At 35.2% G+C, this 14,215-nt stretch overlaps 5 protein-coding genes across 8 annotated transcripts; 2 read left to right on the top strand and 3 right to left on the bottom strand.

Moving 5' to 3' along the window:
• Positions 1–218: 218 nt before the first annotated feature.
• On the bottom strand, positions 219–6,366 carry LOC123011995 (protein hairless). 2 transcript variants are annotated; one of them, XM_044409735.1, is made up of 5 exons: positions 5,764–6,366; positions 5,567–5,713; positions 3,571–4,232; positions 1,918–2,149; positions 219–1,802 (listed from the first exon to the last, which is right to left on the bottom strand). In XM_044409735.1, the coding sequence occupies exons 1-5, from the start codon at positions 5,933–5,935 to the stop codon at positions 1,768–1,770; spliced, it is 1,248 nt and encodes a 415-aa protein (XP_044265670.1). In that variant the 5' UTR covers positions 5,936–6,366; the 3' UTR covers positions 219–1,767. The 2 variants fall into 2 exon arrangements, with proteins under 2 accessions (XP_044265670.1, XP_044265669.1); XM_044409734.1 differs by having other exon boundaries at positions 1,918–2,152; positions 5,764–6,273.
• A 498-nt stretch (positions 6,367–6,864) lies between these two features.
• On the bottom strand, positions 6,865–8,199 carry LOC123011998 (ribosomal RNA processing protein 36 homolog). The gene is made up of 4 exons (XM_044409740.1): positions 7,822–8,199; positions 7,381–7,776; positions 7,213–7,330; positions 6,865–7,057 (listed from the first exon to the last, which is right to left on the bottom strand). Exons 1-4 carry the CDS (start codon positions 7,876–7,878, stop codon positions 6,924–6,926), a joined length of 705 nt encoding a protein of 234 aa, XP_044265675.1. The 5' UTR covers positions 7,879–8,199; the 3' UTR covers positions 6,865–6,923.
• On the top strand, positions 7,906–9,211 carry LOC123011997 (delta-aminolevulinic acid dehydratase). 2 transcript variants are annotated; one of them, XM_044409738.1, is made up of 2 exons: positions 7,906–8,058; positions 8,104–9,211. In XM_044409738.1, the coding sequence occupies exon 2, from the start codon at positions 8,114–8,116 to the stop codon at positions 9,131–9,133; it is 1,020 nt and encodes a 339-aa protein (XP_044265673.1). In that variant the 5' UTR covers positions 7,906–8,058; positions 8,104–8,113; the 3' UTR covers positions 9,134–9,211. The 2 variants fall into 2 exon arrangements, with proteins under 2 accessions (XP_044265673.1, XP_044265674.1); XM_044409739.1 differs by having other exon boundaries at positions 7,924–8,058; positions 8,112–9,211.
• A 132-nt stretch (positions 9,212–9,343) lies between these two features.
• Positions 9,344–11,049, top strand: LOC123011996 (eukaryotic initiation factor 4A-III). Its single transcript, XM_044409737.1, has 3 exons — positions 9,344–9,787; positions 9,840–10,175; positions 10,233–11,049. The coding sequence occupies exons 1-3, from the start codon at positions 9,640–9,642 to the stop codon at positions 10,961–10,963; spliced, it is 1,215 nt and encodes a 404-aa protein (XP_044265672.1). The 5' UTR covers positions 9,344–9,639; the 3' UTR covers positions 10,964–11,049.
• Positions 11,046–14,083, bottom strand: LOC123011994 (splicing factor 3B subunit 2). Of its 2 annotated transcripts, none has more exons than XM_044409733.1 (11): positions 13,928–14,083; positions 13,657–13,764; positions 13,334–13,575; positions 13,098–13,276; positions 12,843–13,044; positions 12,615–12,791; positions 12,334–12,566; positions 11,931–12,285; positions 11,626–11,870; positions 11,278–11,575; positions 11,046–11,221 (listed from the first exon to the last, which is right to left on the bottom strand). In XM_044409733.1, exons 2-11 carry the CDS (start codon positions 13,727–13,729, stop codon positions 11,156–11,158), a joined length of 2,070 nt encoding a protein of 689 aa, XP_044265668.1. In that variant the 5' UTR covers positions 13,730–13,764; positions 13,928–14,083; the 3' UTR covers positions 11,046–11,155. The 2 variants fall into 2 exon arrangements, with proteins under 2 accessions (XP_044265668.1, XP_044265667.1); XM_044409732.1 differs by having other exon boundaries at positions 13,627–13,764.
• Positions 14,084–14,215: the final 132 nt, after the last annotated feature.

Below are 14,215 nucleotides of genomic sequence, written 5' to 3' on the forward strand. Positions count from 1 at the left end.
GTACAACCCCACAAGATTATTGAATTGTTCTTAATCAAAAGCGGTAAGCTTAAATTTGGGTCAGGATTGCCAATATATTCATTCATTGTGGATCACTTTGTAATTTTCAATGAAGGTATATAGCAGGGTGTAAAGTAGCTTAGAAGGTTAGTTATTTTAAACTGAATCTTTTTGCCGATTTTTGAATTTGTGTTATCAGTGAAAAAGAAACAACCAGGTCGATTATTTTATGTGTGTATTTGAATGTACAATATACACTGTAGAGTTTAATCAATCATAGAAATACAAGTATAAATACTCAGTTCAAGGGTTGGACTCTTGTAATTACACAAGTTTCAATATTTACTCATATCACAATAAGTTAAGTGCCAATAAATGTTATAAAGTGTTAAATGTTATTAACATGAAAATAAAACAAGGCAACTAAATGATCTCAAAAGAGTTAATACTCGCTTTGGCATTAAAAATAATTATAACTGTAATCATAAGTTATCCTTAACGTAATTTAGTTATAAATCGCACCATTAAAAATACATTATTTTGAAGAACATTATGTTAATAGCAAATGGCACAAAAACATGTTGAATACTCTACATAATAATTATATTAAATATGAAGAAATAAATCTATAAATATCCTGACTATAAATAGAGTCTCCTAATTAAAAAAAATATATTTTACATAGACCTATCTATTGTCTTTTAAAGATTACACGTTGAATCTTTTCAAAAAGAATGAACCGTACGAAAATAGTTATTTATACAAATTTGTTATCTTAGTGGTAAAATGTCACACGTAAATATTTACACAACTTAGTTTCTCAAAATTACATTTTTCAACCATAAGTAAAAATAAGGAACTTGAACAATTCATAAAAATAATTTGAAGATTGTACTGCATAAGTATAAAACGAATAGCTTTAAATTTGTAATTGCCAAAATACATTTACTCCTGGGGCTGTTCATACATGCCTTAACCTTGGACTAGTGCAATAACTGAAAACAAACAAAAGGGTTATAATAACAATATGTTGAAAACTTTTATAACCCTTGCATTAACTGTTTAAAAGTGAAAAACAATTATCTCTTAATTTTTTTCAATTTCTTCCAAGATTTCAAATATTACATAAGTTTGTTCTAATTAATATCACTTTTGTCATTAATAAAGACTAGTAACATGTTGACGAATTAATGCGGTAAAAAGACGAATTGTTCTAGACCCTCATATTCTATCAAAAAAGAGGATTCCAATGCAAAGGCAAGTACGAGCAAAATAGCAACACACTGATAAATTAACATATGTTCTAAAATATAATTAGGTAATATTTACAAAAATAACAAAAATGACTGTTGATATATACATTTGGCGATTAAACAGAAAATATATAAAACTAACCATTAAAATATACCAAATAAAACAGAAGCGAATTTAGAAAATTTGGATACACCTCCAATCATAATAACACTTTTTGCTTGTTCAGCTGTCAATTGCACAATCGTATGCTTTAAAGCTATAAATATTTACTATTTTTACACATGAAAACCACACAGTTTTTTCTAATTTTTTTCGTTTTTTTATTTTTTCCAAAACAACAAAATATTTACCCACAAAGTATGTATCACACAACAAAATAACATCGAAATAATGAAAAATTTTTTGAATGCCGTCTTGTTCCTTCGTTTAATAGAACGATATGAGGATAAAAATTATTTTAATATAAAAATATTGATATATGTAGTTGTAACAAATGGAAGGCACGTGTCCGGTTCAACCGGCGTGTTTAGACAGATTCAACGGCATATCTGCAAATAAAAATAGTCAATTCAATCAATGCACGAGTAATTCATTTGTGAGATTTGTGTGAAATTAAAGAGAAAACAAATCTCACAAACATTTAGTTAGAGAAAAACTAGTTACCTGTTATATTATCATCCCTACGTTCCAAGTCCCTGGGAGGATCCGCTGCCCAAGAACAGGAAGGAGTATCATGACGCATCGCTATGGACATTGGGGGAGCATGGTAGACAGGCGGCATTACGTAACCTCTTCCGTAAACGCCGGGGCCATAGTATGGTGAGAGAGGGTAAGGGTACATCAAATGGGGTAAGTATGAAGGATGAGGATAAGGAGGATAACCTCTTTTATCGGCCTGCTGAAAGAAAAAAAGAAAACACACATGTATCAGTTTAAACTAAACGAGCTTATAAATTACAACTAGCTGTAATTGTTGGTTTCTTGCTACTTACCAGAAAAAATCAAAGTTAATTAGTTTTTTAGGCAAAACAATGAACAAAACAAAACAACTGTCGAATAGCAAAACTGTAATGAATTTTATTGTGAACCTAAATTCGTATGTATTTTTTAGTTTTACCACGAAAAGACTATTAATATTTTTTCAACTTTTTCGTTTTAAATTTCTTCTTTTTTAAAAAAAAAAAATTTTTATGACGTTTTTTACCTCAAAAAACGCAAATGTTATCATTATTGTGCAGATAGAAAAGTAATGATTCAAGTGAGTTAATTTTATTGCATTCACTATTCTAGAGTAAATTTTATCATTTTGGTCTGGGTACACTAGCGGACACGGAATTTTGGACGATTTGTTATTCGAGTGACATAAAAATGTAAAACGGGCCTTAGACAACTAACCTCACTTTCGGTTTTTGTAATTTTTATCCTGATAGCTAGAGAAAAAATGACAACAAATCAAAATAATTTATTGAACTGATATAAAAACACGTATTGCTGGCATTATTGTTTCGTAAAATCGATGCCAAACAACAAAGATTTTCAAATTTTAGTTTCAAACGTCAATCATAATGACAATAAAGCGTGACTTACATTGACATTTTTTGAACTAACATGTCCAAAATTCAGTATCCGCCAGTGTATTGTCATAAAAACAATTTCTAATATTTTTTAACCATTTAAGTGATCGCAAGTTGTTGTTTGCAATCGAAATGATAGTTTAAAAAAAAAACAAAGAAAGTTTTAGTATCAAATCAGTTAAGTGCACCAAACTTATGCGTTTTCTTAGTTGCCTACTAACTAATACTCAGGCTTCAAAGTATAGAAAATGACATGAGTCACAAAAATATAGTTTCTGTCTAGAAATCTAAAGCGTGATTTAAGAAAGACCATATTTAGCAAATTTGAAACAAAGTAAAACTGCAATAATCGGACTTCTTTTGAATTTGTGTAAATATTAGCGAGAATTCGCCATACAGTATGCAATTTCCGCATGACACATGAGTACATATTAAGTGAACCGAATCGACAATTAAAGCAGATAAAATCATTTCATTCCATATACATCGCAACGGTGTTATAATTGCGTACAAGAAAAAGTCGGGAAGTGTTTATTTCATCACACTACACTTAACATAAGATTTCTCATCCTGTATTTTCCAAACGCAATCATCGTGAATATGAGAATTAGACCGTATCAAGTGCTTGAACCGTGTCCTTTTAAAAACCAACCAACACTAAGACAAAATTCAAAACTAATTAGTCATAGCAATCTTGAACTTTTCCTTCAACAAAAAACCAATTATACGAAAAATAACTTACTGAGAGTTCAATGGAACGCAACCTATCAACGCTTTCCGAATACCACCTATCCTCTGAGGAAGGCGAACAGTACTGCGGTTGCGTCACAGTATTAAAGTGACTAGGAGAGCTGCTAGGTGACCGTTTAACGTTACGATCTTCAGCCAACAAGGAAGTGATGCTGTAGCTGCAATTGCGCGCCGGCTTCACATCTTCTGTAACCCCGTTCGCGCTGACCGGACTGCCAATTTTCGCAGTCACCTGGGGCGTCTTGTTCCTGCTCCTCTTCTGACAACCGTCCTCCGATTGCACCTTGTCCTTTTCCATTTCGCGCAAGAAGCGTTTTCGCGGAGAGACAACAACATCGCTGCGACTCGCGCCGCCGCCCGTCGACGACTTCTCCGACAGGTTTTGCACGATGTCGAGCAAGGAAGCACGCACGCGACTTTTGCAATTGTTATTTGACACCTCATCTTTCGAAGTCCTTTCATTCACAACACTCACTTCGTCGATTTCTGTGTACGGACGACGTGACTTTCCAATTTTACTAAAAGAACGTTTGTGTTTCGGCCGCCAGAAGAAGAACACCAACTCTTTCGACTGGTTGCGACGGGGCGACGGCTGCTTCCACGAGTGGTCGCGCTGCCAAGGGGACGATTGGATCGAACTATTGTCATCTGAAACTAATCACAAAATGTTCACAATTTCAAAAAGATGTACAAAAAACAATTAAAAAAATTTGTCATATTTTCAGCATCATTTATCTCTTTAATTGCTTTAAAATTATTATTGATTTTAAAGTTCAAAAATGCGGTCATTGTGACATTTATTTTGTTATTATTATGTTATTATGTTATTATTATGTTATAATTATTTTGTTGAAAAAATTGTTGTTTTTTAAGAGGCTCTTAAGACACAAGTAGCAGTTATGCGGATTTATTAAGTAAGCACTGCTTCTACTGACTATTATTTAAAAAAAAGTTTTAAAACCAATAAGATGGACAAATTAGTATGTGGTTTCATGCATAACCCCTTCAAAAGCTTCTTCAAGAACATACTAACAAACACAAAGTTTAAATTTTAAATTCTTTATATTCAGATTTTCAGTAACTTCTTCTTTTCTTATGGAAAATCATTTGCTAAATACGTTTTTTCGTTTGCATGTAAGCATAATTTATGTTAAAATTAAATTTGTAAAAAGTGAATCAATTGATTTTGTGTTGGTTTTTAAATTTACAGTTATAACAATGAAACACTACATTTTCTATTTTTTTATATTTTGTTTAATAACAAAGATATGAACCGTGAAAAACTTAATTGAAACATCCAAGTCTACTAAAAAATACCAACTTTGATAAAGAAAATGGAAATAATAAAACGTGAAAAACGTTTTGTTCACACTCCTCATCCTGATATTAAAATTGAATAAATTTTGGAAAAATCGGAAAAATACCTTTAGCAAAACTCATCATGTGCTATGTATTCTATGTAGCTAACACGTTTGTTTTAATGGTTTTAATACAATTGGCCACAAAATATTAGCACTTTCTAAGAATAAAGACCCTTTAATATGTTAAATATTTTGGATTATTAATAATGAACTCAAATTGTCTAAGTTTTTAGAAAACATGAATTAGGACTCAAATTAAAAAGCAAGAAATGTCTTAAGAATTAAATTTTTAAAATATCTTTCCCTCATTTTATATTCCTATAAAAGCTTTTGATGGAAATATTCAAAAAGACTACAAACACACTTTTTTCCATTTTTCTCAAGATTTTCTAAAATAAATTCAAAATAGTATTTTCATTAGATGCGGAAATGGTTATTAAACAATTAATGATTTGAGTTGACTATTATTTATACTTTATTTAGACAACCATTTGACAACTCTATGTAGGTACGTGACAGCTGACATTTGTATTTATCAAGGCTAACTTAAATGTAACTGCAATTTTTTTATTATAATAAAACGCCCAAAATTGAAATTGTTTAAATTGACTTAAAATTGCAACTTACCACTCAATGAAGCACTGCTTTCTTGCCTGTATGACGGTGTGGAGGCGGCAGTGCCTTGAGGTGGCCAAAATGTTTTCCTCGGAACGGAGACCCATGAGACCCGTTCGCCCTCTCTGGCCCTTTCCAATTCCAGAATAAATTTTCCATCTAAAATCGTGCTTGTGTGCATTTCGCATAATGTAAAAGAACGTATTTACCTTTGAAAAACTTGAGTCGTCCTCCCTGCACATAACTGGTCTTCGGAGGCTCGTCTTTAATAACCCCATCAGCATTTCCATTCATGCCATGTCTTTTGTGCTTCTCTTCTGTCATTTTTGAACATTTTGTCAAGATGGTGTTTGAAGACTGGCGTGATTCGGATATATGCATCTCATAGCGTTTCCTGCGGAATTCGGGTCCATACGTTGCAAGTTACCATCTTTAAATTGCCCAATTCTTCGAATGTGATGTTTCATTCCATTCCACCTGCTGACACTACCGCGAACCGTTGCCGTAATTTCACCTCCACTACGCCTGCTGATGGTAAACGCTCGAGATCACATCGTACTGAACACGTCTTCCTCATATTTTGGACATTATTTACGCTACACACCACTTGTTTATTCCACACCAACGAACGACAACATCTACAAACGTACACCAGCTTGCCTCCTTACGATCCGTCGTCGAAATTTTGATGATGTAGTCGATGGCTCGGTCGGTTTCGTAAAAAGTTCATTCACTTGACCGGCGATAACTTACACACCGGATTTACACCATTTAACCAAGTTTTTCCTTCAATTTCACCAAAGAAGCAATCTTTAGCGACGATCTTTTAGCCTATGGCCGTTTTGCAAGTTTAAATAACCACGGAATGTTTAAATAAACACTACTTATTTGTTATCATTCAAAAAGCGCGCTCACCGTGAAAAGGATCGATCGATAACGTAGAACATTTTTGACAGACGTTAGGACGCTCAAATGTGCCACCAAGTTTGTTATTGTATTAAATTAAATTTAAAAGTTGATGAATATTTTAACATACTTTTAATGACGAGGAATTGCGAAAGCTTGATTTTAGTCAGCAAAGGTTTATTGACTTTGATTTTAATTCAAAAAGTTTTTACATGGGGGTTACACAGCAGAATCAAATTGTAAACAATTATTTATGAACTTATAATATCGGCAGTTTTAAAGGTGTGTTAATTAACAGGAAAGAAAACAACTTAGAATAGAGAAATACGCAAGAGGAAACAGAACATAACCATATGACCTTGATTTTCACAATATTTGAGGAGGCTTTCACACATATGACACACTTTTTTATCATGAGAACATAATTGTCTTTATTTTCAAAAAAAGTAGCATTTTTTATCAATTATGGAATATTATTTAACTTTTTACGTTCTTTAGTAGAAACTTTCTTAGATCTTCTCTCCAGGTGCTTTTGTAACTTGTTAGTCTTTTTCAACTGTTCAAATTTGCTAATTAATCCTTCCAGTCGTTTCACAGCTGTAACAAAATAACAAACAATTTAATCCAATAGAAGAATGCAATAAAATTGATGATGGAACCCCCAGTTCAAAACCTGTTTGACTTTAGGTGTTTGGAAACCAATATTACAATCCCTGAACGTTTTGTACGTTTTTTGTAATAAAAAAACTTACATCTCTTTTTAAAATGAACTTTTTCTCCCGCCTTCAACTTTATCTTAAGTTCAGACTTCTCCTTACTTTCTTCTTGTTCTACGCGCTCTTTCTTTTCATCTTCACGAATTTGATTTTCCTAGAAACATAAGTTATATCAGTTTTAATATGCTATAATTGTCAACTTACTAATCTTTGTATCACAAATTTTAACTTGTTTTTTTCTGCAGGATCAGCTGTTTCCTTCAGCTGCTTTTGTAACTGAATTTTTTCTTGTTTTCTCAAGTCATTTACAAACTTATAGTCTTTTTTGAATGTTTTCTTATCGAAAGTGCCACACATGGGTTCAAATCTTGGATCTCTGTTTAAAACGTGTTTCACGGGAATTACGTTGTTTTCCAATCTGGTTGGCCTTTTTGAACTCATTTCTCTGGGCCTATTTTTATTAGCCCGTTTGAATGTTGTTTTATTTCCTTGTGATTTAGTTTGGAAGACTGTTTCATTGTACAGTTTTGCCCCTATTTTCTGCTTCATTTTTTGCAATTCTTCAAAACTCAAGTTACTCAAACGCTCTTTAATTTTCTCCTAAAAACGTGGGGATAAACATAGAAATGTTTATAACAGTCTCACCCTTTCTTCACTCCCAATTTCATCGTTATCGCTGTTATTACTTTCTAAATCACTCATTATTAATTGTATTTTAAAACCACATTTATTTTTAAATGTTAAAAACAATTATTCTACTCAACGACTCAACTCGAAAAGTGAGGTTATGTCTTAGTTGAAAAAGAGCTTTCAGTAGTGACAAAGCTAAAACGTAATAGGTGATAAGTGGAGGACATTGACAGGACGGAACAAAAGAAGAAGGTGATTTTTAAATAAGCTGAAAGAGTAAATCATATTCATTTTTAGTTACACAGAAATGAGTACCCAAAAAGATGTTAAAAATTGCCACACACTACATAGCGGCATATTCAACCCAACTCTTCGAAAATGGCAAAGTCTCCAAACTGAGTTAGGCTCCGACAATTTCATGTACCCCATTTTCATTGTTGAAAACGATTACGCTGTCCAACCTATTGCCTCCATGCCTGGAGTTTCCCGCTATGGCATTAACAAATTAAAAGATCATTTGGGACCACTAGTTGAAAAGGGCTTATCGTCAGTGCTCCTTTTCGGTGTGACCGAAAAACTCCCAAAAGACGACATAGGTAGCCACGCCGACAGCCCCCAAAATCCCGTAATTCGGGCCCTCCCAAAGTTGATCTCCTGGTTTCCTTCTCTGACGATCGCTTGCGACGTTTGTCTTTGCCCTTACACCTCTCATGGCCATTGCGGAATTTTATTTCCGGACGGTTCTATTAATAACATGGAAAGCATAAAACGCATTGCTGAGATAGCAGCGTCGTATGCCAAAGCGGGTGCCCATATTGTGGCCCCTTCAGACATGATGGATGGCCGGATTGGAGCAATAAAAGACAAATTAGCGGAATGCCAATTAAGACACAAAACTGCAGTGTTGTCTTACACGGCGAAATTCGCGTCAGGCTTCTATGGCCCCTTCAGAGACGCCGCTAAGTCGAAACCGGCTTTTGGCGATAGGAAATGTTACCAATTGCCCCCAGGTAGTTCGGGAATTGCTTTGCGTGCGGCCGCTAGGGATGTAGCTGAGGGGGCTGACATGCTTATGGTGAAACCTGTAATGAGCTACATGGACGTTTTAAGGGACGTTAAAAGGGCTTACCCCGAGTATCCAATGTTCGTATATCAAGTCTCAGGAGAGTATGCTATGATTTATCACGCCGCGAAAGCAGGGGCCTTAGATTTTAAAACAGCACTTTGCGAGATTTTGGTGTCTTTGAGACGAGCAGGGGCTGATGTAATTATTTCGTATTATACCCCCGTTGTTTTAGACTGGTTGCAAACGAAAAGTAAGCTGTGAATTTAGCATGACATTAGCAAAATTGTAATTTTCAAAGTTATTTGTTGCTTTTTTGGGAAATATATTTTATGTTGGTTATAAAACTGTCTTAATAGAGCCCCTTACTGATTATTTTAGTCGCAAATTTTAAAATTTGAAAAAATAATTGCGCCATCTGGTGGTTTTTGATTTTTTCTACGTTCAGCGTTAAGAAAACTTCACTAGCGCCATCTTTCACGGACGCCATGTTTTTCGTCAAATGTCAAAAACGCTAAAAATCGTCGCGTGCAAACAATATACAGACGAAAAAAGTTATTAAAAACTAGGGAAGGTGAAAACTAAGTGTTAAATTTATCTCAACGCTTCAATAAAACCGTTGGACGTCGTATAAGTGGCCAAACGGTCCCAAAAATGCAAATACCTTATTGAAAGACAGTTGCCCCAAGTGTTGTGCATCAGTGAACTAGACATTAATTAAGTTGTTTTAAAGTTTATTTCAACAAGCATTGTCTTCTTCGACGGAAGCAATGGCAACAGCAAAACCTTCAAACCGCAATGCGGCGTTTGAAGACTTATCCAACGTCGAGTTCGAAACCAGCGAAGATGTCGAAGTCATCGAACAATTTAAGAATATGCACCTGAAAGAAGAGCTTCTTCGTGGTGTCTTTGCATATGGTAAGAGGAAAATGTAGGTCAGTGAGGTTAGGATTGAGGTCATTGCTTTCAGGTTTTGAGAAACCTTCCGCTATCCAACAGAGGTCTATTAAGCCCATAATAAAGGGTAGAGATGTCATCGCCCAAGCCCAATCAGGTACCGGCAAAACGGCTACATTTTCAATCGCTATTTTGCAATCTCTTGATTTGCAAACGCGCGAAACCCAAGTACTTTGCTTGTCGCCAACGAGAGAATTGGCGGTGCAGATTCAGAAAGTTATTCTGGCTTTGGGGGATTTTATGAACGTGCAGTGTCATGCCTGTATTGGGGGGACCAACCTTGGCGAAGATATAAGAAAGTTGGATTATGGACAGCATGTTGTTAGTGGAACACCAGGACGAGTTTATGGTACCTATAATGAAGCCTTATAATTAATTTTTCTTACTCAAAAAATTAAAATTGCAGACATGATCAGAAGAAGAGCCCTTAGGACCAGATCTGTGAAAATGCTGGTCTTGGACGAAGCTGACGAAATGTTAAACAAAGGCTTCAAGGAACAAATCTATGACGTTTACAGATTTCTCCCACCCTCCACTCAAGTCGTTTTAATTTCTGCGACTTTGCCCCACGAAATTTTGGAAATCACGTCTAAATTCATGACAGACCCGATTCGTATTTTGGTAAAGCGCGATGAATTGACTCTTGAAGGAATCAAACAATTCTTCGTCGCCGTTGAACGTGAGGAGTGGAAATTTGATACACTTTGCGACTTGTATGATACGTTGACAATCACCCAAGCTGTTATCTTTTGTAACACTAAACGTAAAGTCGATTGGTTGACTGAAAAAATGCGTGAAAACAATTTCACCGTCAGTTCAATGCATGGTGATATGCCCCAAAAAGAAAGGGATAACATTATGAAGGAGTTTAGGTCGGGCCAAAGTCGTGTACTTATAACGACAGATGTGTGGGCGAGAGGTATTGATGTCCAGCAAGTCAGTTTGGTTATTAATTACGATTTGCCGAATAACCGTGAATTGTACATTCACCGTATTGGTCGGTCTGGGAGGTTTGGTAGAAAGGGTGTTGCTATCAATTTCGTCAAGTCGGATGATATCAGAATTTTGAGGGATATTGAACAGTATTATTCCACACAGATTGACGAAATGCCGATGAATGTCGCCGATTTAATTTAAACAAATAATCATTTTTTATGTTCTTATATTGTGTAAGAAGAATTTGTGTAATAATTAATATGGGAAGTAATAAACTATTAAATGATTTTTTCCTAGTTCTAATATTTTTATCGCCAAATTAATTACATCATAAATCAATTATTACCTCAATTAAAAAATTAGCACGACAAATATTCACACCATAGAAATGCATTAAAACTTGAATTCTTTGTATTTTTTCGTTTGTTTCGTGTCTTGCTGTTGGCGCTTGCGTTTATTCTAAAACAAAAGCGATTTTTATTAATCAATAGTTTGAATAGAAGAGAATATATTACCTTTTGTTTCGCCACGTGCTCAGCTAACATATCACTGAGATCTTCCTTCTGCAATTGTGACTGATTTTCCCTCATTTGTTGTTCATAACGAACTGCCATTGCGTCACTGTCCATATCCAATTCAGATGGATCAAGAGCCAACTCCACCATACCTTCTTTATCCCCTGGTTTGCGACTGGTTGCTGGGGCTGCCCCAACAGCAGACATGTCGTAAACATGGCTACTGCCCATCATTGAACCGCCTATTCTCTCATTGCGTTTCTCGGGAATTACATGATACAAGATCGGATTTTCTGTTCTGTGAAACAAAAGTTAAGATTCCGTTAAACACAACTTGGTAATTCTTACTGTTCCATCTCGCTCTCAATCTTCTTTTTCCGCAATTCAATAGCTTCAGGCGTTTCCATACCAGTTGGAACGCTCGTGAGACCGCTAGGTGTCACTAATCCTTCAGCTGGAGTGACGAGACCAGATTCATCAGCAGCGTTTTGTTGGTTATCTTGGTCTTCCTCTTCTTCTTCATCCTCCTCCTCGGATTCGGATTCGAGCTCGCCCCAAAGGGTGCGATCGACGGAAGGGTCCTCGCCGATATCCTAAAAAATTACCATTGAAATATCTTTTGAGAAAATGAAATAAAAATATTAAATGCTTACATCTATGTTGGTAACATTTGTTCCAAACACATCACCATACAATGGTTTTCCATTTTCGTCTACTGGCGGCTTCCCCCACCCACCAGCATGGTACCCAAAGGCACAACCGTCAGGAATAGGGGCATTCAATCCCGGAATTTTCAAATTGGGGTAACTGGGTGGAGGACCATAACGTTGCATGGCGATCAACCATGGTGGTGGTACTTTATGGGCGTTAGGACCCACAGGCATCCCTAATGCCGTTCTCAATTCTTCTGTTAAATCTCCAGGCTTTTTTTCCTTTAGTCTTGTCTCAAATTCCTTGCCTTCGTAATAGAGGTCGCCATGGATGGTCATTTTGGGTTTAGTTTGCCACCTAAAAATGACTATTTCAGCTATTTCCAATAAAAAATAAAAAACATACTTGAAAAAGGCATCATGTAATTTCTGATAATCAATATCAATTTTTCCAAGTTTAGGTCTGGTTTTTTCCCGCATTTTAGCTTTGAGTGTTTTCGATTCATCTTTATCTTGTAATGACGCACGCATCTCCATAATTCCAGTCCTTTTAATGAAATCTGGAAGATTAAAAGGTGGTTTCTCTATACCACGTTTACCTTGTAAGTACTTCCGTTTGAAACACCAATGACGGGGTACCTACAAAACTCTTTCATTATTTTTAATAATACAAAAACAAATACGGACCTGAACAGTATTCCTGTGAGCCTTTAATTGTACCAAAAGTTTTGGGTCTCTGGCTGTTACATCATGCATTTCTACAACGTCCGGCCTACTTACAAGTTGTTTAAGCTCAGCAACGCTAAGTCGGGTCAGTTTTTTAAGTTTTCTTTTGGACATTTTCGACTTATCGTCCATTTTTTTCTGAAAGAGAAAAGTTAATATTTCCAATCCCGAATGTAAATCAGAACTTACGTCTTCCCCATCTTCCATTTCATCCTGAAAGTGGTCTCCCACGGTATTTAGCATTGATTTACTCGATAATGATGTTGGAGTTGCTAGTACTGGGGGTGGGATATCATGCTTTTGATCAGATATTTTAAATACATCAAAAATACTATAAAACTGCCTGTATTGTGGTGCCAATTCAAGAAGACCAATTGTCTCTTGAACATACCTTTAAAAAAAGAAAAATATTAATTTGATTAAATAAACAGAAAAATCACTTACTCGACTTCCACATCTGCATTCCCATTCTCGTGTACATCCTTTTTCTCCTCCTCAGCCTCCTTATGTTGTTCATTCTCCCTATTTTTCTTGTTCTTCTTCCTTTTCTTCTTCTTTTTATTTTTACTGATTTTAGTGGTCTCCTTAACTTGGTTTTCTTCTTCATTTTCAGCCACAGTTTCCTAAAAAAAAAACAATTTGTATTAAACATATTTAAGAGCAAATTTTAACAATATTACAATATTATCATCTTTCTCCCAAAGCGCCTCTCTAGCAGGCGGCTGTTGTACTGCTGTTTCCGTTTCTTCTCTTTCCAGTTCCCGTGCTCTCTGATTTTTCAACGCCAACACCTCTTCCAACACTTGAGGTAAAACCACTTCAGTTGGTGGCGTTTCTATCATTTGTTCAGGAGGGTCCACTTTTAGGGATAATAACGATGGAAGTTGTTTTTCATTTACAGCACCCTGGGGGAGTCCACTCCCTATAAGAGTAAAACCAAAGATAAACAATCTGGTTGAAAACACACAATTACCATATTCTTCATCAGCCCACCCTTGCATACCTGAGCTAAAGATTCCCTCTGGATGGGGTACAGGATGCTCCGGGACACCCTCTTGCAGCTGATCCTGGTTCATTTTTTTGGGAAAAACACTACTTGTTGCAATTGTATCTGAAATGAAAGCAATTTATTGCACAACACAGATTTCTAGAACGATTTTAAGACTAAAAAATACTGTTTACACAATTTATAAAGATTTTAATATAACCTTTTCTCAATGTTTTTTGTAAAATTGTCCAAAAAATGTTTGAATTAAAGCAAGAAGAGAACTTACAATAATAAATAGAGTTAAATTTAATCCCCAATGCGGTTTTTAGCGTCAAAATTATAGTTTTCTAATTATTTAACGCTGCATGGACGTTCCTGTGTTTAGGACAAGTGCGTAGTGCGTCCGTAGTTAAAATAACTCGATGTCCTGCAATAGCGAAAACATTTTCAAGTACCAATCCTAAAAAAATGGAATAAATATTTGATTTATTACAAAATTACTAAATTGTTTTTGGTCATTATGTATTAAATTATTAAAAGTCTTATTATACGTACATTTATTAATAAATATTTA

The sequence above is a fragment of the Tribolium madens genome, unplaced genomic scaffold (assembly GCF_015345945.1).
Source record: "Tribolium madens isolate multiple individuals breed KSU strain unplaced genomic scaffold, Tmad_KSU_1.1 Scaffold_91;HRSCAF=231;Tcas5.2_LG7, whole genome shotgun sequence".
Lineage (NCBI taxonomy): Eukaryota > Metazoa > Arthropoda > Insecta > Coleoptera > Tenebrionidae > Tribolium > Tribolium madens.

Excerpts from the sequence above, each read along its gene's own strand:
- LOC123011996 (XM_044409737.1), top strand. The coding sequence starts at position 9,640 with ATGGCAACAGCAAAACCTTCAAACCGCAATGCGGCGTTTGAAGACTTA. Across the intron at positions 9,788-9,839 it reads TCGTGGTGTCTTTGCATATG|GTTTTGAGAAACCTTCCGCT; the intron begins GTAAGAGGAAAA and ends CATTGCTTTCAG. Across the intron at positions 10,176-10,232 it reads AACACCAGGACGAGTTTATG|ACATGATCAGAAGAAGAGCC; the intron begins GTACCTATAATG and ends TTAAAATTGCAG.
- LOC123011994 (XM_044409732.1), bottom strand. The coding sequence starts at position 13,729 with ATGAACCAGGATCAGCTGCAAGAGGGTGTCCCGGAGCATCCTGTACCC. Across the intron at positions 13,277-13,333 it reads GGGAGAAAGATGATAATATT|GAAACTGTGGCTGAAAATGA; the intron begins GTAATATTGTTA and ends TTTTTTTTTTAG. Across the intron at positions 11,222-11,277 it reads AGCACGTGGCGAAACAAAAG|AATAAACGCAAGCGCCAACA; the intron begins GTAATATATTCT and ends CTTTTGTTTTAG.
- LOC123011998 (XM_044409740.1), bottom strand. The coding sequence starts at position 7,878 with ATGAGTGATTTAGAAAGTAATAACAGCGATAACGATGAAATTGGGAGT. Across the intron at positions 7,331-7,380 it reads AATTTGTGATACAAAGATTA|GAAAATCAAATTCGTGAAGA; the intron begins GTAAGTTGACAA and ends TTATGTTTCTAG. Across the intron at positions 7,058-7,212 it reads AGTTCATTTTAAAAAGAGAT|CTGTGAAACGACTGGAAGGA; the intron begins GTAAGTTTTTTT and ends ATTTTGTTACAG.
- LOC123011997 (XM_044409738.1), top strand. The coding sequence starts at position 8,114 with ATGAGTACCCAAAAAGATGTTAAAAATTGCCACACACTACATAGCGGC.
- LOC123011995 (XM_044409734.1), bottom strand. The coding sequence starts at position 5,935 with ATGCATATATCCGAATCACGCCAGTCTTCAAACACCATCTTGACAAAA. Across the intron at positions 5,714-5,763 it reads ACGACTCAAGTTTTTCAAAG|ATGGAAAATTTATTCTGGAA; the intron begins GTAAATACGTTC and ends GCACGATTTTAG. Across the intron at positions 2,153-3,570 it reads TGCGTTCCATTGAACTCTCA|CAGGCCGATAAAAGAGGTTA; the intron begins GTAAGTTATTTT and ends TTTTTCTTTCAG.